We start from the raw sequence: 25,933 nt of genomic DNA, 5'->3' as shown, positions 1-25,933 counted from the left end.
AATGGGCTATTTCTATAGTTAAAAGTATATTCATAATCGGATGAATAAATAATAGTACCAAAAAAACATGAATAACCTTTTTCATTTTGAAATTGTGATAAAAATAAAACTTTTATATGACAACTATTTGTCAATCTGAACTTGTGTAGTATAGCCGCAGCCTTAATTTGAATAAATCTTCATTGTAGACAGTTTAAATATGTCCATGAACAGTGCACTGTGCTAGTAAAACACTGTCACATAACAGTATAACTTAATTGATTATAATTAAGATTCGGTAAAGGAAATAACATTTCAATCTGTACAGTAAATTTTGTTAAATTTATTGTTTTGAAACTTTACCCTATGATTCAATATTCACAACAGCCAGATATATACTATGTGACAAGTTTAAAAAGGCATATTAACAATATATACTTGTTTCCCTGTCTTAAAGAAATATAGCCACACGCCATACAGCATAAGCCACAAAAAATACTGATCGACCAGCAACAAGTTTTGTAAAATGATTTAATTTGAAAAAATTGTACGACTACATAGGGAAACGTTCAAGATTTTAATGGTGTTTAACCAAAAAAGGGCTGGACTTAACGATGCGTTACAAAATTTTTTTTTTTCTTAAAATGTTTTATTTCATATGTTGACCAAATAACATTATTTGATTATACAAAATCTAGGCAAAATGACCTACTAAGTGTAAACAAAATGTATGTTGAACAACGAGTCACAGGACAAAAAGTCAAAGTCATAGGACAAAAGTCACAATTCAGTTTTGAGATTATTTCCCTTTGAATAAGAAAGTACTTATCTAAAAAAAAAACATGTTTGTATTTGTCTTGGAACTATTATATGTATAGCATCTATGTTAACAAAATTTATTCTACAAAGAAAAGACAATAATGATCAAATAATTGTGAAGAAAACAATTTGTTAAAGTGGCTAGGTACTTAAATGGCTTCATGGTGCCTAGAAATGTATCCTTTGCATTATTAAAATTTGTTTATGTTCCTTCTCAAGTCGTATGAATAATTTCTTAAATTGTAAAATGAATATATGTAATAAAAAGGACTTATTTCAAGATCTTTCTCTTATCTATTCAAACAACAATAAACAAATTATTTGTGACTTTTTGTCCTATCAAATTTCTGACTTTCTGTCCGCTTTCCAAAAAAAAAAACGAAATCCATCAGCGAAAAACAGCGGCAGATTTAGGGGGGGAGGGGGGGGGGGGGGGGCACGTGCCCCCTTATACAGCTTCATATATGCATAGACTTTTTAAAAGTATCACTCCAAACGTTGGCCCCCCCTTTTTTTATTTGATATCTTGAATCCACACATGAAAAGACTCGGATCAAGAATCTAACAAACTGATTATACTGCAATGGGTTTGGTGCGCATACAGAACCACACCTCCTCCCAAATTATTTGAATTTGAATCAGCTTTGTCATCCGGATGGTTCTTGGGTAGAATGAGTATTTGCGGTAATCACAGGATGCTGATGGTAACTGGAAGCAATTGTCGGGCATATTTCTCGACAGTCGTTTTGGTAGTACTTGATGACCTTCCTTGATATGGCCACTTTGTTGTTCTCTATGTTGTAGAGCATGGCGAGTGTTGAGATTCATGAAAACCAGGCTTACTTACAACAGTGCAAAATAGATATCCTGTTTGCATAAAAGGCTCATGTGATTCCCCCGGGAAAAATAAATGGTGTACAAAATGGCAGAACAGTTACAGAATGATTTATGACAAGTACCATGAGCTATGGTTATATAATATTCCGACTGGGTGTTACTGTGTTTTTGTTCAAGGATTATTCTATGAAATTATTTCCGTTAAAAATAAATTGTTCACTATCAAATGATTTTTTTTTGTCGTGAATTCCTTTGATGATCACTTACGCACTGATAATTAGCAGACGATGTAAAATACTTACTTTACAGACATATGACCTTTTGTTTACATACATTTTTTGCATATTTGCTGGTCATTTTTTAGTGTAGAACAAGTGTGAAACTGCATCATAAGCTACCAAAATGAAAATCGTTTTCTATAATAACAGTATCCACGAGAAGCAGTCCACGTGTTCGAATATTTATTAATTATGGACTTTTGACGAGGTCAATACGTTATATATGGACCTGTTCAGCAGATTATATTGACTGATGACGAATACAGCTGATCGAGACCCATTACGACTGCACGAGAACATAATACAGGAATGATATGAAAACACCCATTGTATGCACCTTTATTAACCAATGACTTAAAATAACCACCAAAGTTGACTGAGGATAAACACGACTGTAGGAAGACTCATACAGGATCAATATGAACTATTTGGGTAAAATTCATTTTAATGAAAGGAATGTCGAGAAACCATACAAAATAATAATGTGCGATAAATTATCCTCTCGATTTTACACGAGATATCTCCCATCAAAATGACGTCACTGACGTATGTAAACAAAATTGCATAGCTTTCACAAATGGCACTTTTCAAGGCCACCAACACTTTACAGAAAGAGTCTTCATTTGTTGTAAATATGTACAGCTGAGACATTTAAATAAGGGACCATCTAAAAAGTATTAATTTAATTAACTCGGCACACCAATGGCTTCAAATAAATATACAAAATTGTGATTGAAGGTTTTCCCACCTTTTCTAACATGATTATTAGAATGTTGGTTGGTTGGTTGGTAAATTGGTTGCATAACATCAAGTAGCATCACATTCTTCATAAAAACTAGTGTATTCATTGATTGAAATTTTGAATACTGTCAAATGTGACGAATTTCGCATTCATTAATCGATTGATTCGCTTGGTGTGTCTGCCTGATAGAATGATGTATTGATTGACAGTTACGAAAAGAGACGGATATTTTATATTGATTAATTAATTGATTGATTGTTACTCTGACGTCCAGTGACAAATATTTAACGCAAATTCTTTACTCATGGAATGATAAATGCACCGTGCTGTAACCGTGAGACTGGCTACAGGAATGACGATGATAATGAGATGCAACATGACCGGTTGCAGAGGTTGGCGATGCCAACAATGACAATAACAATGACTTTGACCTTGTCACTTGCTAGAAAATACTCGATTTAACGCCACTGGTAGAATTAGATACAAGTCCTATGCAGTAGTTAACAATTTAATGATTTCAGGATGGAAACATGTACATTTACAAATTGGCGGATGTTGTCAATACGACTGCCTGACTCTCACCGAATTAAGAACTTCAGAAAACATATTTAAATTCAGAATTTTGCTAGGTTACAATCTCATAATAGAAACGAGATTATCGAATGACAATAGTCTGTTTGCCAATTCCCGTAATTGACCCTGTAATTAGAGATCCCTTTTTTAGATGTCTCTCTTAGGAGGGACATACATTTTATTGACAATTGAGAGCTAACGGAAAGAGCAAATTTATCTGTGCGTAATGTGTGTAAACTTTAAGTTTTTAACCGGATTTTCGAAGGAAATATCGGTTATTGATTTGGGGATGTACGGCGGGCGGGCGGGCGGGCGGACGGGCTGTCTTGCGGACGGGCGGCTGCCAAACAGTGTCCCTTCAATAACATGAAAACGCTGTGATGATTTTTTTTCAAATTTAGATATGTTTTTTCTTGTGACTAAGTGAAGGTCAAGTTCAATTTTCACGATTTTAGTATTTCTCCTTTTAGAGTTATTGCCATTTTTAACATCCAAAAGTGGTATTTTTAAATATTTTCTCTTGTTATCATATTATGACTAAGCGTATGGTAAATGTCTTATCTCACAATAAAAATTGGAGTGACAGATTTATTTGAAAATTTTCTATTTCCTAAGTGGTGATGATTATAAGCTATATTATTAGACATTTTGAAGTTAATTACATTATTAATTATTATATATGTAATGTAAGAGTACTATGTTAAACCATAGTTCTGTTCACAATTATGCTTTTCATTATTAATTAGATCTGGAAAATATCTTAGCATATGATAATCATTGGAGTGACAGATTTATTTGAAAATTTTCTGTTTCCTGATAAGAGATCTGTAGGACTGTATATATAAAGTTTGAAATTTACTAGTAGGACTGTATAAATGAAATTTACTGTTCATTATTAGACATTTTGTAGATAATTAAGTCTCCCTAAACCATAAATATTCTTACCCCCACCCCCCTTCAATTTGAGAATGTGCTTTTATCTTGAAAACGGTCGAGATCCCCACCCCTAAACCATATATATTCTTGCATGGGACAATAAAACAAATCAAATGAAATATTGGGGGAGTCCCTGGGTTCACCCGCACCCCCTTCTTTTTGAAAACTTGTAAACGGTTAAGATCCCCACCCTGAAACCATATATATTCTTGTATGGGAAAATAAAACAAATCAAATGAAATAAAAGGCAAGTCCCCTGGGTCACCCCCACCCCCTCCTGTTTCAGAACTTGTAAACGGTCAAGATCCCCACCCCGAAACCATATATATTCTTGTATGGGACAATAAAACAAATCAAATGAAATATAGGGGAAGTCCAGGGGGTCAACCCACCCTCCTTCTTTATGAAAACTTGTAAACGGTCAAGATCCCCACCCCGAAACCATATATATTCTTGTATGGGACAATAATACAAATCAAATGAAATAAAAGGCGAGTCCCCTGGGGTCACCCCCACCCCCTCCTGTTAAAGAACTTGTAAACGGTCGAGATCTCCACCCCTAAACCATATATATTCTTGTATGGGACAATAAAACAAATCAAATGAAATATAGGGGAAGTCCATGGGGGTAACCCCCACCCCCCCTTCTTTTTGATAACTTGTAAACGGTCAAGATCCCCACCCAGAAATTATATATATTCTTGTATGGGACAATAAAACAAATCAAATGAAATAAAAGGTGAGTCCTCTGGGGTCACCCCCACCCCCTCCTGTTTCAGAACTTGTAAACGGTCAAGATCCCCACCCCGAAACCATATATATTCTTGTATGGGACAATAAAACAAATCAAATGAAATAAAAGGCGAGTCCCTTGGGGTCACCCCACCCCCTCCTGTTTAAGAGTTTGTAAACGGTCGAGATCCCCACCCCTAAACCATATATATTCTTGTATGGGACAAAAAAACAAATCATATGAAATAAAGGTCGAGTCCACTGGGGATCACACCCCCCCTTTGAGAACTTGTAAACGGTCGAGATCTCCACCCCTAAACCATATATATTCCTGTTTGTCATTTCAAAAAGATTTGAATGACATACAGGGTCAATCCATAGGCGTCACTTATGCATATCACAAACCAATTTGTACTGGACTTTGCCCAATGTCAGGCGACCATGGGAATGATGAATTATTGGAGCTTTGTTTGGGAGACTTCGTAACAGCATTCTGTTACAATTATTTCTTGTTACTGATAAGTTTTATAGATTTTGAAAAGACATTGTATTTATGATAAATAAAATTTTGGATTGTTTTCTTCTTTTCTTTGGTAAATTGTTTGAAGAATTTTGTGGCAAGTTTGTTTATTATTCTGTAAAAAGTAAATTTCTGAATGCTTTAAATTTTTTTTTGATGAAGTGAACTGCTTTAAACACTAAGCTTATATTGTCTATTAATAAACATATATTTAGATTTCTGACTTTTGGCCCAGTTTTCAAGTTTGTCCAAATTGGGGGCCAAAATTAAACTGTGTTTGATATCAACATAAATTGAATATATATAGGGTTCTTTGAAATGCTTAATCTAAACCGGTATTTCTTTTCATTATTAATAAGATAATACCACATTGAGGTCCAAAGGGTCCTAAATTAAACTTTTGTTTAATTTCATCAAAAATTGAATTCTTTGGTTCTTTGATATGCTGATTCTAACAATATTTGAGTGTTAAATCATATCTAATTTTAGAGAACTTAGTCATCACTGGTTGGTGTTATTATATTATTGATTATAATTTGAAAAATTGCATCATATCTTATTTTAGAGAACTATTTATCCAGTTTGAGTTTTTTCCCTTTGCACAGAAAATAATGGATAAAATTATCCTGTGTTTCATTTCAACATAAATTAAATATATATAGGGTTCTTTCAAAAGCTGAATCTAAACCTGCATTTAAATATTAGACTTTTGGGCCCAGTTTTCAAGTTTGTCCAAATCAGGGTCCAAAATTAAACTTTGTTTGATTCAACAAAAAATGAATTCATGGGGTTCTTTGAACTGCTGAATCTAACCATGCATTGAGAGATTTTGGATTGTGGGCTCCTTTATTAAATTGGTCCACATTGAGGTCCAAAGGGTCATAAATTAAACTTTTGTCTGATTTCATCAAAAATTGAATTCTTGGGTTCTTTGATATGCTGATTCTAGTATGTACATAGATTTTGGATATTGGACCATAATAGGTAAATGTCCAATTTCAAATATTTCAGTTCTTTGACCACATTCATTTTGTGTCACAAACCTTTGCTGTGTCAATTATTCAATCACAATCCAAATTCAGAGCTGTTTTAAGCTTAAATGTAGTGGCCATACTTGCTCGACTGTTCAGGGTTCGACCTCTGCAAGAAAATCCGGTTTGCTGTCTCTCTGACAGCCTCTTGTTACCAATATTTTGCTTTTTATGCCCCCGCCGTAACTTTATCTATTATTTATCAAAAGTATTATCTTGAAACAAATTTCCGTCTTTGTGAAAATATACTGACACTTAATTGTTACTTATAACTCAAAAAGCTTTATAAAGAAAAATCGTTACATGTTAATAAAATTATTTTGACGAACAAATATTGCAAATCAAATAATTCCGATAAAATAATATTTAGTTTAACAATATAATGACAATTTATGACCGAGCAGTTTGTCAGTGAAAGTCCAAAAATATCAGATTTATGAAAAATACTCTTTTTAAATAGATCCAAATGAAGATGCACAATTTACACAAATTATCACAGTGCTCCAAATCAAGGAGCAGACCGGGAACAAGTTCCTCAATTAAAACATACACAGGTTCTGGTTCCTAAGAACAGGCGGAACAAAAAGGTAGGGCCTAGATCCCATTAAATTACACGTTTCCGTATAAGTGCAACATGTCTATTTGTATTAAAGTCATGATATTTCTAGGCCTGTAAAATACAGGATTTAACACTCCTCTTCTTCTCCCGTTTCGAAAAAAAATATCCTTTTATTTTCCTATATCATTTCGATGGGAACATGCAAAGATTAACGTACCCTCAAAAAAGATCCTTGAATCTCCCTTTATGAATTTCCTTTTTTTTCTAGGGATTCTCGGAATTTATGTTTTATGTACTTGTTATGTATGCATTTTGTTTTCATTGTAATTAAAATCGGACTTCGATCTTGACTTTTGTTTTGTTGTTTTACATATCTCTGTGTATCTGCAAATTCGCTCGTATTTTCTTTTTTTCTTTTACTTATTTTTGTAGGAGGGATGGGGGAATTAAACACAGAATGTTCGTTAAATATTCGTTACTGTTCGTCAAACAAACAATCAATCAATCTAATACTCAATATGAAATATGCGTCTCTTTAAGTTATTCAAACTGTCAATCATTAAATCACACCACCTATCAATCAGCCAATCAAACAATCAATCAGTTCACCTAACGACCAACCAACCCATCAATATGAAGAATTTGTCAATTGATGTTATACAAGCAGTTTATCAACCAAGCAATCAACCAAAAAGCATGTTTGATTTACTACTACTAGAGGTGTTTAATGACCTTGACTACCGATGAGGGTCTCGCACGGTCGTGTTTGATTTAGAAAAATATGGAAGGACTTATATAATATCCAGTTGTTTGCTATACAACAATTTCGTAAAACAATTATTTTACATTTATATTAGTAGCAATGTTATTAAAGCCATTTATGTACCGAGTAATTTAATAATTAAATTCATACTTTTGAGATGATCCCTTATTTAAATGTCTTAACTCTAGACTCTCGACTCTCAATTGTCAATTGTAAACATTTATCTAACATGTCTATTATAGTATCTATATTAATTCAACAAAAGTTGTCAAAACACGAGTAAAATATCTATTAAACTTACAGTACTTTTTTATTATAGATTACGACTGCATTGATAAAATGAACCGTACTGTGGTTACGCAATGTCGACCAATAACAGATGACAAGTAAGTCACGACATGAATGTCTTATTTCAGAATACTGATGTTGCTCAAAATCCTAATAATAAATTAATAAGCAGTCAGTTAAGGTTGAAATTATCCATGTTATCTTTAGATTTTATTTTACTTTGGACTATATTTATTAACTGCAACAACATGTTATGATATTATTGTCTACAGGTGTCTTTTTTATGTAAATATGTTTACAATTGGTTATTATTACTGCTATATTGTTTTCCTTCTGAGAATTTTTTTTCAGTTTATATCTATGGATTTCTTTGGTTTATCTTTTAATTGTTTTGTTAAGTGTAGATTTATATTTATTAGTCGATACCTTTATCTTAATTTTATTACGACTTTTCATTGGACAATCTCGTACAATTTTATTTTTGTATTTTAAAATGTGAGCAATCTTGACGAAAATCAAATCAAGAAAAGCGCATTAGACGCCGCCGAAAGTAAATTGTATCTTAATAGACAACCACTGGGATGATGCGTTCGTGTCGGGCACAGAACGTGTAAACTATAAACACTCAAATAACAACAAACTAATTTGGGGAGGTAACAACTAAATGAACCAAAACTGAAGAGTTGCAAACTCATTTTTGTCTCGCCTGCGACGAGAGACATAGGTATTTCTATCCGGCAGCGGCAGCGGCGTAAACTATTTGTATAAAGCTTTATATTTCAGAAGGTAGAAGACCTGGATGCTTCATACCTTGTATGCAGATACCTTATGTTACGAAGTTTCCGTCTGTCATATGCCCATTGTCCTTGACCTCATTTTCATGGTTCAGTGATTGCTTAAAAAAAATTACAATTTTTTTGTCATGTGAATTTCTCACTTATTATGAGTAATAGGATAACTATATTTGGTATATGGGTTCCTTGCAATGTCTACATGTCCGTCAGACAGGGTTTACCTGACCTCGACCTCAATTCATGGATCAGTGATCAAGGTTAAAGTTACGTGATTAAGTCCGTTTCTCAGATACTACAAGCAGCAGGTCAACTATATGTGGTGTATGGAATGATTGTAAGGGGTACATGTCAGACTGGTAGGTTTCATCTGACCTTGACCTCATTTTCATGGTTCATTGATCATTGTTAATTTTTTTTTTTTTTTTTTATGTTTTTCAAGTACTGTAAGCAATAGGTCAACTATGTTTGGTGTATTGAATGATTATAAGGTGTACATGTCTGTCTAGCTGGTGTCATCTGACCCTGACTTCATTTTCATGGATCATTGGTCAATGTTAAGTTTTTGTATTTTGGTCTGTTTTTCAAGTACTATAATCAATAGGTCAACTATATTTGGTGTATGGAATGATTGTAAGGTGTACATGTCTGTCTAGCTGGTGTCATCTGACCTTGATCTTATTTTCATGGTTCATTGGTCAATGTTAAGTTTTTGTGTTTTGGTCTGTTTTTCAAATACCATAAGCAATGGGTCAACTATATTTCGTGTATGGAATAATTGTAAGGTGTACATGTCTGTGTGACAGTTATTATACGTGTAGTAAAACCTTTATCTTTAAGACTTTCAACATAAAATCAATGGTGCGTTAAACAGGCGAGACATTTCAGTGTGTGCACTCTTGTTCAACAATGCATACTATTTTGAACAGTAACGACGCAATGGTAGTAAAAAAGTTCAATATTTTCAACAGCGGTATCGATCTTGTGGTAGTAACAACGTACATCATGTGTGTCTGGAATTTCCATCATATCAGCTTGAGACCAAAAGTTTTTTAAAGTCAAAATATCAAAAGTGTTAGTGCACCAATGGTCGTCATATTATACGCTATCAATTTAGGCAATATCCTTCATCAAAGAACAGTCAAATCTAAAACACCTTCCTACTTAATGATCCCTATGTTCCAATCATAATTTATACCTTAACCCCATTTATGGCGAATAAATTATTTTAAGTACATACAGGTGTTGTAATAGCTCAGTATTGATGACTCCAAGTGTCAATCTTCTAAGTGCGCCAGTGCAAGTGCCAAATTTTTATACAATAAGGGTGCCCACATTATAAGCTCTTAATGTGTAAGCTAAAGGACTGAAATGCCGTGAACTTAATTCATTAACTTGAAATACAATTTTATTATATTAAATGTTTCAATGTAGGATAAGCCGTGTGTGACAAATATGTTGCAATTCCAGAAGAAAAAGTGTTCCAACTAAAGCGTTTTGTTAGTAAAAGAGCTTAAATAAACTATAGGAATTGTCATCTATTTCCAGGAATGAAGAGAGATGTGGGATAAACGCCACTGAGCCATCAATTCAACGACTAAAATAACCCCAAAAATTATTTAAGGTAGATAGGGGGTCTAAATTAAAATCCATAGAATTTTTGAATAATTTGTCAAAATGTAGTTTATATTGTTACGGTACGGGTGGGTGTGTCCCATAAGTAAAAGTATTTATGCAGGTTAACACACTGGTGACTATATTATTGGTAAATTCTAATATAGATCTGTCAACCCTGGTATTGAGTTGCAAACTATTTATCACTGGTAGCGTATCTGGCAAAATGATCAAGGCAATGGTAGCCTAGCAGAAAAAACAGCTAAGGCACTGGTTTAAATATGGAAGCTCAGAAACCCATTACATTGACTTACTTATTACATGTACAACAGATAACAAGATTTATTTAAGCTTTACAATTTATTCTATATAACACATTCAATACTCTTACAAGTATAAATCACATAAAAAAAACCACCAAAGCACTTTAGTTATAAAATATACAGAAACCCCCCTTTTTGGTACGTTAATCGTTTGTCAACATCGTAGTAAACGTAGTAAAACATCTGGGTCAATCATGGTTTGGTCCATTTATCCAACATTGTCCAACTGGGATGCATACAATATCAAAGGTACGGTGTATTTACGGGTTGCATCGACTGCAGCGTATTTGGTTTGCTCTGGTAATTCCATTGGTATCAGGAGTGAACACCCTGGTAGCGGACCGCAGTCTCCTTGAAGACTGATGTGCACTCGCTTTTATACATCTGTCCCACCAAAGTCTCTTGCCCCTATGGTGAATGTGGGCAAATAATGTAATGCTGATTGGATGCTGATCTCGGGTCATTAGGTCACTGACGTCAATAAACTTGCTGATGCAAATGGCGGCGATTGCGAATGTTGAAATTCTGTAAAGTCGGAAAATGAACAAACTAAGCTTACTCGTACCATGTATGGGCCCCGGTTACAATACTGAGGCCTTACGGAAATAAAATAGAAAGGTAATAAAGCGGGAACGTGTGAAATAAGGATAAACAGGAGTTGGGAACCGTCGTTCAGTCAGGGGACCCCTGGTCAAACAGAAGGCGAACTCTATATCATTATTCCCAGAGACCTTACAAACAATATTTACATACAATAAGAATAAAAGTATATGTTATGTTCATCAAATGTCTTTATATACGCGTTGGCTAACAGTAAACGACGAACGTGAAAGTAGAAGTTAGTGTTTACTGAGTAGCCCGAAAAAGTCGTATGTACAAACCTACAGCTTACCCCCTAAACCGTAACACTACCCCCTACCCAGAAAAACCGTAACAATATCATGCTTTTTCAAAAATAACATAAAAAGTAAGGGTCACCGGGCTTTTTTTTCACGCTACAGGTTGTGCAAAATTGTCAGATTTTGTATAGATTATGCATGGAAAGCCCAATTTTGTGTGATAAAAAGAAAACTACACCATAGAATTTTAAGATAGAATATGAGAAGATAGCTCTAATAATATGCTTTCAGATAAGAAAAAGAAAAAAATGGGTCACCGGACTCGTTTTCTTGCTACATTATAAAATAGGTAAATTCACAACACATTCTATTATAAAAGTTACTTTATCTGAGTTATCTCCCCTTTTGTGGCAAAGTTGAGATAAAATGAATCAAACACAGATATTCTGTTTTTTGTAAAATACAGCCGTAAAATATGATAAAACAAATAATTTTCTATATTAACATAAATTCTTACACATGAAAATTACATACTACTCTCGAAATTTGCACATTTCATTAAAGATCTAGATCGATTGTTATCTGCTATTTCGAATCCAAGATGGAGGAAGACACCCCAGCTACCTTAAAGGGCACTATATAGTCTGCAACAATTTACAGGTGTCCACACTATACATGCTATATGTCAAACTCTAAATTGTCCTGATTCTATTAAAACTGTAAAAGGTTTAACATTAACCAAACAAAGTTCTACCAATAAATCAAAACTCGCCCAAAAAACGAAAAACATTAAGATATGACATCAGACAACTACAGACGAGGCTCATGACATGGAGCAGGCACATTATTAGTAGTGGGGTCAAGGAAGTTCTTTTAGAGCCTGCGAAATTTATTTCGCGAAAGCGAGACATAGCGTTTTTAGTCATCAATAACTTTGTCAAACCTTCCTGGAATTTTGTGAAACTTAGACAGAAGCTTGTTTATGACCAAAATACAGTATTCAGAGCAAAATTTTGAAAATATTTATTTTCATTTTTTCCGTATTTTACTGTTAAATGGACTTAGTTATTTTTACAGTTATCATTCAGATTCAGTCTGAGGTTAAAGTTTTTCTGTCATCAATAACTTTGTCAAACCTTCATGGAATTTTATGAAATTTGGACAGAAGCTTGTTTATGATCAAAATACAGTATCCAGAGCAAAATTTTAAAAATATTTATTTTCATTTTTCCATATTTTAATGATAAATTTACTTAGTTTTTTTTAACTGTTAACAAGTAGATAGAGTCTGAGGTTAAAGTTTGTTACACATCAAATTCTTTGTCAAACCTTCATAGAATTTTATGAAACTTTTTTATGATTAAGAGATAATTTCTGATGCAAAATTTTGAAAATATATTTTCATTTCAGTATTTTTCTGATAAATGGACTTACTTTATTTACAGTTAACATTTACAGACAGTTTGGGATTAAATTTTTTTGACATGATAAGTTTGTAAACCTTCATTGATTGTTATGAAACATGGACAGAAGCTAATCTTCAAGACCAAGAAATAGCATCTAAAGAAAAAGTTTGATTGTTTTTTTAAATTCTGTATTTTACTGATAAATGGACTCATTTTTTAAGTCAACATTACACTTTTACGCTGACAGCAGCAATCGTAGGCGAGACAAAGGTTTCCGCGCAACCCATTACGATTTTTTTCTTAGATCTAAACCTTTCCCCTTTTTGACCTCGATCAGTTGATTAACAAACTTCTTTAAAAAATATACATTATAAAACAGCCCATAAAAAGCACTTAGCTTACAAAATAAAGTAATAATAGGTACATGTAACAAAATACAAACTAAATACCAAATTTTACCTTATGCATAAATGAACTATGGAGATGTGGTATGATTGCCAATTAGACAAGTATCCAACAAAGTCCAAAATGAAGCGGATTTAAGCAACTACATATCACTGTTCGGCCATCAACAATGTACAAACCTTCTCGTATAGGCAGCTATAAAAGACTATGACATGACAAATTGTGAAACAATTCAACCGAAAAAACCAGCGGCATATAATAATTCATGACAAAACAATAAACGGAAAAAATTATGATAGACAGCAACCTCTGAATTACAGGCACCTGACTTAGGACAGCCACGTATAGAATTTGGCGGGGTTAAATATGTATTTTAGCGCTAAAATATACCCTAACCTGGGACAGTGTAACATCACAACAAAAAAACACAGTGTAAAAATCAGATGGAAATTGCTTGATCCATCGGATCGGCTCGATGCACAATAAATTCACACAACTTACATAAAGACAAAAGACTCGAAGTACCGATCTAAGAGTACTCGCAGTTGCCGAGAGGTAGTTCTAGGAAAAAATAACTAATACATAAATCATGTTCCCCCAGATTGAAGTATCAATCAGTACGTATCTAACGGATATATAGTAAAAACATCCCAAGCTGTACGAAAAAGGCATTACATTGTTTAAAGCCCAAAGATAAATACACGACAGGATAAAGGACCAAATGTTTACCTAAATATACAGCAATATAATAGTTAAATTGTGTTTCAATGTATTAAAAAAAACAAAATTAATGTTTTTACAGATAACGGAAATGTGCAAAGATCTTACTACGGTGTTAAATTAATATCTTTTAAGAATAAGTTTATTCAAAGAATCAATGAGTATACATGAACCGTAAAAATTCGGATATAATGTCCTGTTGTTGATAACAATTCTACGAGTACAGCCAATCTTTTGTACTGGCTATTTAAATATGTAAAACTTTTGGAGTTTAAACTCATTTGATTTTTTTCCTGGTCAAGTGAGGCTTTTTTTTATACAGGGGTCCCTAAGTATACAACCTGGGCTGCTTATGAATTATATATCAGGAATAGCTTGAATACACTTATTTAAAAAAAAAGGACAGCTAAACTTCAAAACCAAATTCTAAAACTATGAAAGAAATAAGTATATAAACTCATCGTACATACCAGGCTTAACATTTTGTACGCCAGACGCGCTTTTCATCTACAAAAGACTCATCAATGACGCTCGAATCAAATAAAATACGAAGTTGAAGAGCAATGAGGTACCAAAATTCCGAAAAGTTCTGCCAAATACAGCTTATTATAAGTAATATATTCCGTGGGTGGGGACCTAGTACTAATATTTCAAACGGAATGGACAAAAATGTCATATTCCTGACTTGGAACAAGCATTTTCCAAAGAAAATGGCAGGTTAAACCTGGTTTATAGCTAGCTCAATGTTCGTCTTGTATGACAGAGTTAGATAGTTCCGTTATATTGACAAAATTGGGTGAGCAACCCAAACAGACATAAAAGCGTTAAGCAACGATATATTGTTATGCTTTACAAATACAGAACTTCACAAAACCTCTGTCCAAATTACTATCTTCTTTTTGGCCTATAGAGATACTGGGAAACTATTTGCGCATGTTATAGGGTGAATTAGAGGTGGCTACTAAACATCTCAAAGATCTATTAGAGTACATACAATCTAAGTTTTCCTCCTCATGCAATAGTGTGAAAGATTTGTGTTTTCTGCCCTTTACACGTGTCAAGTATTCATCATTCAAAACCTAAAGTCAGATCGAAAGATTGAGTTCAGATTTGATTCATAAAAAGACAACGTCTGTACAACATTAGGAACACGGATATGTTGCTTATTTTAAACTGGCACAACGTGATCGTGAGGACGAACGATAAAAATCGAATTTATACAAGGTATTAGGTCACGAATCGGTTAACCAGCACAACTCGCGAGTGTTGTTTTCCCGGTCTTTAATTCGTAGATTTAAGAAAAGTAGTCGGATATATCCATAATCGGTAGAACTTCAATTCATTGAACTTTAAATTGAGTCTTGATTTTCATTGCAGGTAATGCATTTATCGCCTATTACCATGATTACTGCTATTAGCCTTGTCCACTTACTCAGTATTGATCCAATTTTAAGTTTTTCATTTATATCACATGTTTTTTTTTTTATTTTGATATATTACAGAGACACCAGTAGTGAAAGACCTGTTAACATAGATATAATTCCATTGGAAGACAATGTTTTTTTTCTAGGTAGGTAAATGCATTCAAATTTTAAACTGTACAAACTTAATTGTATTCATTCGTAGTTGTGTGTAAACATATATATTAACATAAACTTGAAAAGTAAAAAATTACAATTGATTGAATATCATAGATAAGTATCATCTTTAAAAAAGTGCACGGAAATGTTCCAAAATAAACATATAAAGCAAAAATAAAATTAAGTTTGTATCGAAATTGTAGAGCATGTCATTATTTGCATCTGTTATGGCGGGTTTCTTTTCGTGCAAATGACCGAAAACAATAAGTATATTGTCAGGAAGACATTACATTTTATGATAAGAACTTTCGTTTAATTTCTATATTTACGGTTGCTTGTTGTAAAAAATTATTAAATCAAGAACGAAGATACAACCAGGACATCATTCGGAATACTTGTTGTGAAGGACGAATATTATTGTAATACATCGTATTTGTTACTTAGCGGACTGTGTCACACATGATTGAAAGCAAATTCACACAAGTTCCATCAGGTCAACGTGAATTTGTTCTGATACCGAATATTTCCAAACGAAAAATAAAATCATGTTTCTATTTGTTGAATATTATTATTATATAGTATGACAGACTTACGATTTTTCGTCGACAAAAGAAATCTAGCTTTTACGTATCCTTTTCTAAATTATGTTTAGTACCCTGGAAGAAAAATGCAGCAATGGTAGTAGTAGTTCTTATATTTTGTAAGTTGTATTTATTTTTCTATTATAACAGATACATGTACGTATTATAAACAACGAAGAGCACAATATTGTGAATTAAATGATAATCTGAAAAATACTATTTGTATGTTTTTAAAAGCTAATATGACGACATAGTCATCGGAGCTCTTAGTTAAAAAACTGAAATAAAAAAAAAATTACTGCTGAGACTTGCAAATTTTATCGACCGATTGAGAACCAATATGAAACATATGTTCCGACCCAAAATTATACAAACTAATATGTCATTCGTGTCAATTACCCAATATGCCTTCTCTTTATATTTATTGAGAACGATTGAACACAAACGGGGAAACCCAATTATTTTTATATAAACATGGACAAGAAATCTTATCAAAGCGACCTAGAGAAAAGACAACATTGTAATGATTCAAGTCTTATATGTTTGTTTTTGTTAATTTATTTTTTCGGTTTTTGTATAAAAATAAAAAGGTGTGGTACGATTGCCAATGATAGAACTCTCCATCAGAGACCAAACGTTAACCACTATAGATCAACGTACGGCCTTCAACAATGAGCAAAACCCAAAACCAGATAGTAATCTATAAAATTCTCCGAAATGGGAAAGTGGTGTAACAGTACAACATAAGAACAAACTGTAAAAATCCTTTGAAAAGGGCTTAACTCAGACTTAAAAAATACAAACGATCTTTACAAAAACACACAAAAGACACAAAGTAGAGATCTGAGAGTAATCGCTGTCACTGAAAGCTTGTTCAAAGCCAATATAAACTAATAAATCATGTATCTTTGACATAATTGTTTTTATTTGTTTTTATTTTTCATTTCGTTTGTTGCTTTTGTTTTTGTTTTTGTTTTTATTTGTTTTATGTTCAATTGATTTGTTTGATTTTTCTCATGGTTCAACCTCAATTACACAAGAGAAAACATATTTCAAAATGTATGTATCCAATCATGACCAAATCAGAATGGTATATCTCTAAGGGTATCACACCTACGATGAATAAGTATTATCCAAATAGATATGTACATGTAGTGGGAAATACGATAAATATCTTATAATGCAAATAACTAAAATATATCTAGATAGAAATATACACTCTCCAACCGTAGTCAGGTGCCCATACTTCAACTGGTGAAAATAAATGTCAGCTAGATATGGCATCGAACAGCCAAAAGTAGCAAAATAAGATCTGTCAACTAAATTAAAAGTTACATATGTGAACTGCTACTGCCTTAAAGGTCTGTTTGGAAATTTTCCTTGCAAGGTAATTTTATGATCGTCAGTGGTGTTTTTTTTTGTGCAAATTGTAACGATTTGGACAGTTTTGAAATTATGATATAAGTTTCTCCTGAAAGACACTTTTTTTGTTCATTTTGATTTCTGTAAAAGATAAGGTCTCTTATCGGACATTGCATGTCCATCAACGATAGCTGGTCTTGCTACTACTTGAAGAAAATAAAGGTAAACACATACTTAAAATACTATAATAACGTATAAGCACTGTTTAGATAAAGTTTCATGAAAGTCTACAGTAGAAAATACATCATATACTTAATGTTACTTCCAAGCTTGGCCATAAACACCCTTAGAAGTGTATATTTTTACAGTTTAAGGTTTGTGACAAAAAGGGTTTTCCTTTCAATTTGATCAATGCCATTTTAAAATAAATGGGACAAAAGGGTCGAAAGAAGTCAATAATTATTATTAATATTAATGTAATTAACTATTTATGATAAGTCGAATATGTATGTCTTTTTATGTTTCTCCCTTTCTAAAAAAAGGTCATCAAAGATACCAGGCTAATAAATTTGTACGACAGACGCGCATTCCGCGTACAAAAGACTCATCATTTCCGCTGGAATAAAAAAAAAAAGATAGAAGACCAAATATATTACGAAGTTGAAGAGCATTAGGGGCATAAAAATCCGAAAGGTTTTGCCAAATACTACTGGTCTATTTATGGGGTAGAACATCCTTATTATTTCGAAATATGGGAAGTGTTGTAAACAGTTAATGTATTACTACTATGATCATATCAATGATAATTCATGACAACACAGAAGTTTTGACTACCTGGATGGTGATACCCTCGGTGAGGAAACCTCAACTCGACTCAGTGTTTTTAAAAAACTTGTTAAAGATACCAGGCTAATAATTTTGTACGCAAGACGGCGTTTCATCTACAAAAGACTCATCAGTGACACTCGAATGAAATAAAGTTTTTTTGATGGGATTTGGTTTAGGTTTCTTAATTAAAGGATTAACTAGGGAAAAGAGTAATGGACGGTTAGTAAAATCGAAACAGTATGTTTGTTTCCATTCCTTTCTTATAGTTCTTAGAATAACTTGATAAACTTATAACCCATACGCTAAATGTATTTCTGATTATTAACTAGAAATTTTAAATGATTACTTTCCTTTCATCAAAAACAAATAATTCAATAAGAAACATTAACAAACAACAAATTATTGATGCATTAAGCGGTAAGCAAATTTCCTCAGTAAAATTTAACTTACCTTTCCAAATTTGTCGTAGATTTGACTGTCTTCGAGAAATACGATTTCCAGCATATTACCAGGTCAAAAATATGACTGTGTGATGCACAAGAAGGCTTTTTGATTACAATGTAACAGCATCATCACCTTCTCTATATTAATGTGAATAAAAAGAGATATTGGTTGTATATCAACAAGACTCATACCCAAAGACGGAAACACCAATAAAAAAAAATCTGGATAAGGATCTGCGTACACTAATGGTAAACCTGAGATCACACCCGGTTTATGTTAAAGATGCTCAGTCGTCCGTGTAGTGTTTTGTTTACTGTTGTTTGTCTTTTCCACGTTATTCATTTTGGACATGCATGTTAATGTCTGTTTTCTACCTCTTCATTATTTAAATGTACGCCTTGGCATCTTATACAACCATTATGGTATTTGGTGGTCTCTATTGTACATTGTTGTCCAGTATAAGGTGATATTTTATTTTAGTATATTGAATTTGCAAAGCTTCTCATTATAATGTATTTTTAATGTGTAACTTTGATTTTTTCGAAATACTAAGGATTTTCTACCCAAGGAATAGAGTACCTTAGCTGTATTTGTCAACACCTTTCGTAATTGTGGTTTTCTAATGCTTTAACTTTGTTCTTATTTGACCGTTTTATTCTTTTTTATTAGCGTCAGTAATTAGTCTTTTGTAGAAGAAACGCGCGTCTGGCATACACAATTTTAAACCTGGTATCTATGAGTTTATCGATAGTATTTGTTGTTAACTTTTTAAACGAGAAACAGTTTTTACTTCTACGGTAATATAGATTTTGTAAAACTAAGATGTGTACATCTAAGCATAAGAAATCCAACCAATATCAATATTGTTCTATAAAAACGCCAAAGAGATATACATGTATGTGTTTTTAATCGGTTTCGATATTTAAAAAAACACTTTATTGAGACATTTGCAGGAACAGACAATTTGAAATACTAAGACAATTAAACAAAAACAATTTGCTTTTGCCTATTGTATAGCTTTAATCAATGCATATTTTTTGAATATTTATTAAATGCTTTTTATTTCATTCACTAGGTACACGTTTGGTCTTAATGCTCGTTTTATTTAGAACTTTGATAAAAAGGTTGATATTGAGACATTGTTGTAGAGGTATGTAAAAATCAAGTCAGCCATTTTATGTTATTGTATAATGGGAGCACATACAACAGCTTGTTGTATTGGTTGTTTTTTTGTTACTATATTTAATAGAAAAATTTAACTATGTGTGTGTGTTATTTGCAACGTCAAAATTATTTGCATAATGATTTATTAGACAACAATCCTACAATTTACAATAAAAGTTCAGTAAAACGACAAATCTTGAGGTCAACGTTCATACACCGCATGCCAACTTCTGTCTCCAGAACTAATCACAGAATATAATGACACACCATGACGAGATACTTTGCTTAAAACAAGTTTTACTCATTGTTGAAGGTCGCATAACACCCTATATTTGTTTTGTCCGTATGTATGTGATGGACTGTTGTCTAATTGGCAATCGTACGATTTATTCTTATTTTGTATACAAATATATGACATTATTTTATTGGTTTACAAAAGATGCAGACTTTCATATTTCCACCACCAGTGCAACCCTAAACAACATAAAACGAAACAACAACAGAATCAATCTCTTATATACTATTTTCTTTAACTTTTTGAAATTCAAATTTTGATGGCGCGGATTTAATACAGATTATATTCAATATATCATCAAGTAGAAAAGTCTATGTTGTCTGAATGGATCAAAGCTATTCGGTCATGCATTCAGAAGCGCATTCAGAAACTACGATGTACTATGAGCACAAGGGTTTCTAGCCAGTCAAAAACCCGGAGGTTGTGGATGCTTTATCCTCTTTGCATGACAAATATGTCGTTGTTCCAGCAGATAAAGCCTCCAATAATATAAAATATTGTCTTCGTATGTAAAACCCATTATTTGCAATGTCTCACAAAAGAGCTTGGAATAAACAGCACAACTGGTAATCCTACATATTCTATAACATCATTTACAAAGGATTAAATTTTACAAAACTTCACAAAACTCCTTATAAAGAACGATACATAGCTGGGTCATCAAGATCTTCGACTAAACATCTTTCTAAAGTGCTGACTACTATTCTTTCTACAGTAAAAGATGGCCTTCAAAAATATTGCGATGAGATATATTCAACCAGTAGTGTCAATCAGATGTGGATTCTAAAAAATTCTAAAAAGATCTACTGCTAAATCTTAGATCACAATCTCTGCAATTTTGCAGCAACATTAAAACCTTTGATTTTTCTACGCTTTACATTACTATTCCCCATGCTCAATTGAAAGATCGACTTCACCATCTCATTAAACAGAGCTTTTTCTATAAAAATGGGAATCGTAGATACAAATTTCTTGTTTTGGGTTATAACAATTCTTATTTTGTGAAGAACCACACTGATTCTATCAGAAAATACACTGAATATGATATTATCAAAATGGTGGACCTTTTATTCGACAATATATTTGTTGAGTTTGGAGGATTGATATTTCAACAGATAGCCGGTATTCCAATGGGTACTAATTGTGCACCCCTTCTGGCCGATTTGTTTTTGTACTCGTATGAAGCAGAATTCATTCAGAACCTTCCAAAAGACAAAAAGAAAAAAGCACCTTACGAAATTCTTTAATTTTACTTTCAGATATATTGATGATGTCCTATCACTGAATAACCCATTTTTTGGCCAGTGCTTGCATCTCATATATCCCAGTGAACTTGAAATTAAGAATACTACTGATACTAGAAGGACTGCTTCATACCTTGATCTTTTCCTCAATATTGACACAGATGGACGACTTCACACTTAAATCTATGACAAACGGGATGATTTCAACTTCCCAATTATCAGTTTCCCATTTCTCAGCAGTAACATACCCTCTGCTCAATCGTATGGTGTTTACATATCTCAATTGATACGCTATGCTCGTGCATGAACACATTATACGGACTTCATATACAGGAGTGTGCTTCTTACGCAGAAACTGCTCCAACAAAGTTATGAGGAGGATAGATTAAAACTGACACTCCGTAAATTTTATGGACACCATCACGAATTGGCTGATTTATACCATGTGTCTCTGTCTAAACTAACCAACGACATTTTTGCCACTTCTTAGATTGTGGTTTACCATCTACGTCGTCTGTCTGCTAAGTACCGAACGTGACCTATTCCCAAATATGACTGTTTTGCTTAGTGTGAATTCGCATTGCTATACGACATGTCTCGGTATTTATACATCCAACACTCATGTATTTAGTTATGATGTTTCTTTTGTAATTACGGTTTGATATTGTGTTATGTCTTATCGTTTGTGGTTTGAATTCTGTATTTTCGGTACATTTCACATATGTCTTTTTTGTCAGTATAGTCGAGTTAATTTCCATTTTCCATGGACATGATGGATATAGTATTGTGTTAGTCCCAAAAAATATGATCGTCACAGCATTAAATTGTAATAGCCTTTCAAGACCGTCATAATCATGATAATTATTTGGTCTAGTATTGTGAAAATAATTATGAATTTTTGGATCTCATTCCATATAATTGTATGAATTTCAAGATTATATACACGTCACAAAAATACGTCACTGTTTGTGGTGTCCGTTGTTATTCTGTGGTTAACATGTTGTTATGTACTATTATATTATTTATTTATGCATTTCTCTTTGTTGAGTGTTGTTGCGTTTGTTTGTACTGTATTCCTGTCACGTAGTTTTGTCATTTTAGCGATATATATTTTTTTAACATTGCCATATAAGCGGGAGGTTTGGCTAGCCATAAAACCAGGTTCAACCCACCATTTTTTCTTAAAATGTCCTGTACCAAGTCAGGAATATTGCAGTTGTTATCAAGTAGTCCGTTTCTATGCATGTTGGCGTTTGTTTATGTTGCAGTTTAGTGTTTTTGTTGTTCCGTTGTTTTCCTCATATAGTTGATGTGTTTCCCTAGGTTTTAGTTTGTAACCCGGATTTGTTTTTTCTTAATCGATAAATGACTTTTCATGCGAATTGTCACCATTTAAGGAGGTCATGGCTAACATAGTAACTTTCATCATTATAACTGGACTTCAAAGAGCATAAAGTGCATATTCATTGGTCGGTTCTACATATTTGTTTTATATTAAGGAGGGGGTGTCAATGATAAAGTTTTGAAAATAAGTTGATAATGAAGAAATTCATGCAATATTTGGCAAAATCTTAAATAAATACTTGAAAGTGTGCGCAATATTATTATTTACCTCACATGATGAGATAGTCACTTGTCGAAATGCGCATCTGGTGAAGTAAGATTGGTACCGTTCATATATTAATGATAGTATTTATATATATATATACATATGCATCATTTAATAGTATATGCAAAAACTGTATTTACAGAATATATATGTTAAATATAGATGTTGGTTATATATACTAAAAGAATTTCAAAGAGTTCTAAAAATAACTATGTTTCAAAAAAAAACTTCACCCTTAAAGAAGTTTTGACTTGATAAATAGTTTCTCAGAAACAGGTTTGATACATACTGATTTGTTCTGCAGTACACGTTCCTATTGTTACCATTCGGTGGATAGTTCTCTATCGTACAAAACTGATCTTAAACGAATTGGCTATACTCATTAGGAGCATTCGGACTGGATGCTAAATAAAGAGACAACAATAGTTTTTCGATAAACAACACTGTTTAATCTATTAAAATTTAAAAAAAAAACCCAAAGAGAACAGACATAATGGACTCGTAAAAACTCCAAATAAAATTGAGAATGGTGCATTGAAGAGGTCAGTCTCTCAAGATATGCATGCATCAACCGCCATGCAAATCCAGACTCACGACTAGGGAAAGTACATCCTCGGTAAATTTACAGATCAGACAACTATAACAATGTCTTCAGAACTCAGACAACGACAATACATCTCTCAGAAGTGGGACAACTAATACATTGTATTGGTCAGCTAAATCGTAATGCTCAGAGGTATTTTTATAGTCGGTTAAATGCATTTGGAGAACATTTGTTTCGTTAGGAACACAATATTGGTAATACAGTCCGTATAATGTGAGCACAAACGCTCGTAGCCTGTTATGTCTGATATATAAATGGCTTACTACGATGGGACATTGGGAATGCTATTTAGAATCTTATATTCATTTTAGAGCTATTCCATCAACACTTATCGTGTGGACTTAAATATCGATCAACTGTTGTAACTTAGTTGAAGAAAAAAAAAATTCACTCATTTAAATAGATATAAGAAGATGTGGTATGAGTGCCAATGAGACAACTCTCCATCCAAGTCAAAATTTATAAAAGTAAACCATTATAGGTCAAAGTACGGTCTTCAACACGGAGTCTTGGCTCACACCGAACAGCAAGCTATAAAGGGCCCCAAAAATTACTAGTGTAAAACCATTCAAACGGGAAAACCAACGGTCTAATCTATATAAAAAACGAGAAACGAGAAACACTTATGAACCACATCAACAAACGACAACTACTGAACATCAGAATCCTGACTTAGGACAGGTGCAAACAAATGCAGCGGGTTTAAACGTTTTAATGGTACCAACCTTCACCCTTATCTGAAACAATAGTGTAACATCACAACATAGAAAGACACTCTATAAACTATCAATTGAAATGGCTTGACTCAATCAAAAGACATATTAACACCAGTGAACATACACTGAACAAATAAATTTGATCTATGATACAATGTAAATACAAAATAAATAAACTAAGGGAAGAATAATAAAAGTAACATGTTATACAGTACAACCTGTGACTTCCTCTTAGTTATGTCCACCCTCTTGTATGGTCACCATCGAATGGTGGCCATTTATTGGGGTATTCAATCTTGAGATGTTGGCCATTTATTGTGGTCATAAAACATAGATTGATGTTTTATCTAATTATGTTACCTGTTGAAATCAATCAGGGTTGAAGTTTTCAGCTTGTATGTTTCATTAAAATTTACCTGTACAGGTAACTTAGGTTTCTTCTCAAATTGACATTTCACCTTTTCTTGAAAATGTAGAATAGAATGTTGTTTTAATCTTTGTTAATTCATATCATTTGTTGATTTTTCTGTCTATTTTCCTTTTTTTCTAATGTTTTAATTTTATTATGTTATTTTTTTGCTTGTTTTTTTCTTCTTATTTTTCTATTTTCTTCTATGAAAGAATATTGAGTGGAAATGACAAAAATTCAAAGATAAGTTATTGACTAGCATTTGAAAACAAAACAGAATCCTTTAAATAATTATTTTTTCAGTAAAAAAAATTATTGTACATGATGTACATGGTATTCAATTGTTCGTTTGCATTATTAAATGAATTATTATTAATTATAACTTATAACCATGCAAATGATGTTTAAAGGAACCATGAAGCAAGTAATTTAACAAGCCTGTTTTTTTAACAAATTAGAATTATCAATGTCATGAATATCAATCCTTTTACAATAAATTTTGTTAAAAAAGTTGTACAATCTATTATCATGATTATTATTCAGGAAAACTACAAATATTCATTATATGGTATAGGAATATCATTTATATGGTATAGGAAAAAACTATTTTTGTTTATCTTTGATATTTTTCAAATCTCAAATATGTCAAAACTGGAGTTGTGCATGAAGAACCACTAAAGAGACTTAAATTTTTCAAATGGCTACCTAGTTATCATCAAATTTTGATAAATTCTAATCATAATGCTAATCAAAATAAAAAAAATTCTTATCTCTGAATAAAGTAAATCTTATGAAAAGGAATAATTTAAAGAAAAAATTGTCTTGCTTTTTGAAACAATTGTAAACTTATCAAATATGTTATCTTCAGTTTGACTAATTTTGTCAGTTAACATGCAAAATTTGTCTCCAGAAAAAATAAAGTACACTTCTATATAGATCGTG

The 25,933-nt window shown here is 32.6% G+C and overlaps 2 protein-coding genes across 3 annotated transcripts in view; both read left to right on the top strand.

Annotated features, from left to right (window-relative positions):
* The window catches only part of LOC127729671 (uncharacterized), a 58,611-nt gene extending 42,117 nt beyond the window's left edge, over positions 1 to 16,494 (top strand). The window contains exons 5-7 of the mRNA XM_052237529.1: positions 8,089 to 8,155; positions 15,658 to 15,725; positions 16,388 to 16,494. Coding sequence (XP_052093489.1) covers positions 8,089 to 8,155; positions 15,658 to 15,725; positions 16,388 to 16,485 — 233 coding nt within the window. The 3' untranslated portion in view covers positions 16,486 to 16,494. The remainder of the gene's footprint in view (positions 1 to 8,088; positions 8,156 to 15,657; positions 15,726 to 16,387) is intronic.
* Positions 16,495 to 20,031: 3,537 nt separating this feature from the next.
* The window catches only part of LOC127729668 (uncharacterized), a 246,127-nt gene continuing 240,225 nt past the window's right edge, over positions 20,032 to 25,933 (top strand). For both annotated transcript variants that reach the window (XM_052237522.1, XM_052237521.1), the window contains exon 1: positions 20,032 to 20,100. In XM_052237522.1, coding sequence (XP_052093482.1) covers positions 20,043 to 20,100 — 58 coding nt within the window. In that variant the 5' untranslated portion in view covers positions 20,032 to 20,042. The remainder of the gene's footprint in view (positions 20,101 to 25,933) is intronic.

Source organism: Mytilus californianus, unplaced genomic scaffold, assembly GCF_021869535.1.
Source record: "Mytilus californianus isolate M0D057914Y unplaced genomic scaffold, xbMytCali1.0.p SCAF_2, whole genome shotgun sequence".
Taxonomy (NCBI): Eukaryota; Metazoa; Mollusca; class Bivalvia; order Mytilida; family Mytilidae; genus Mytilus; species Mytilus californianus.
This window is presented reverse-complemented; position numbering and strand designations above follow the sequence as displayed.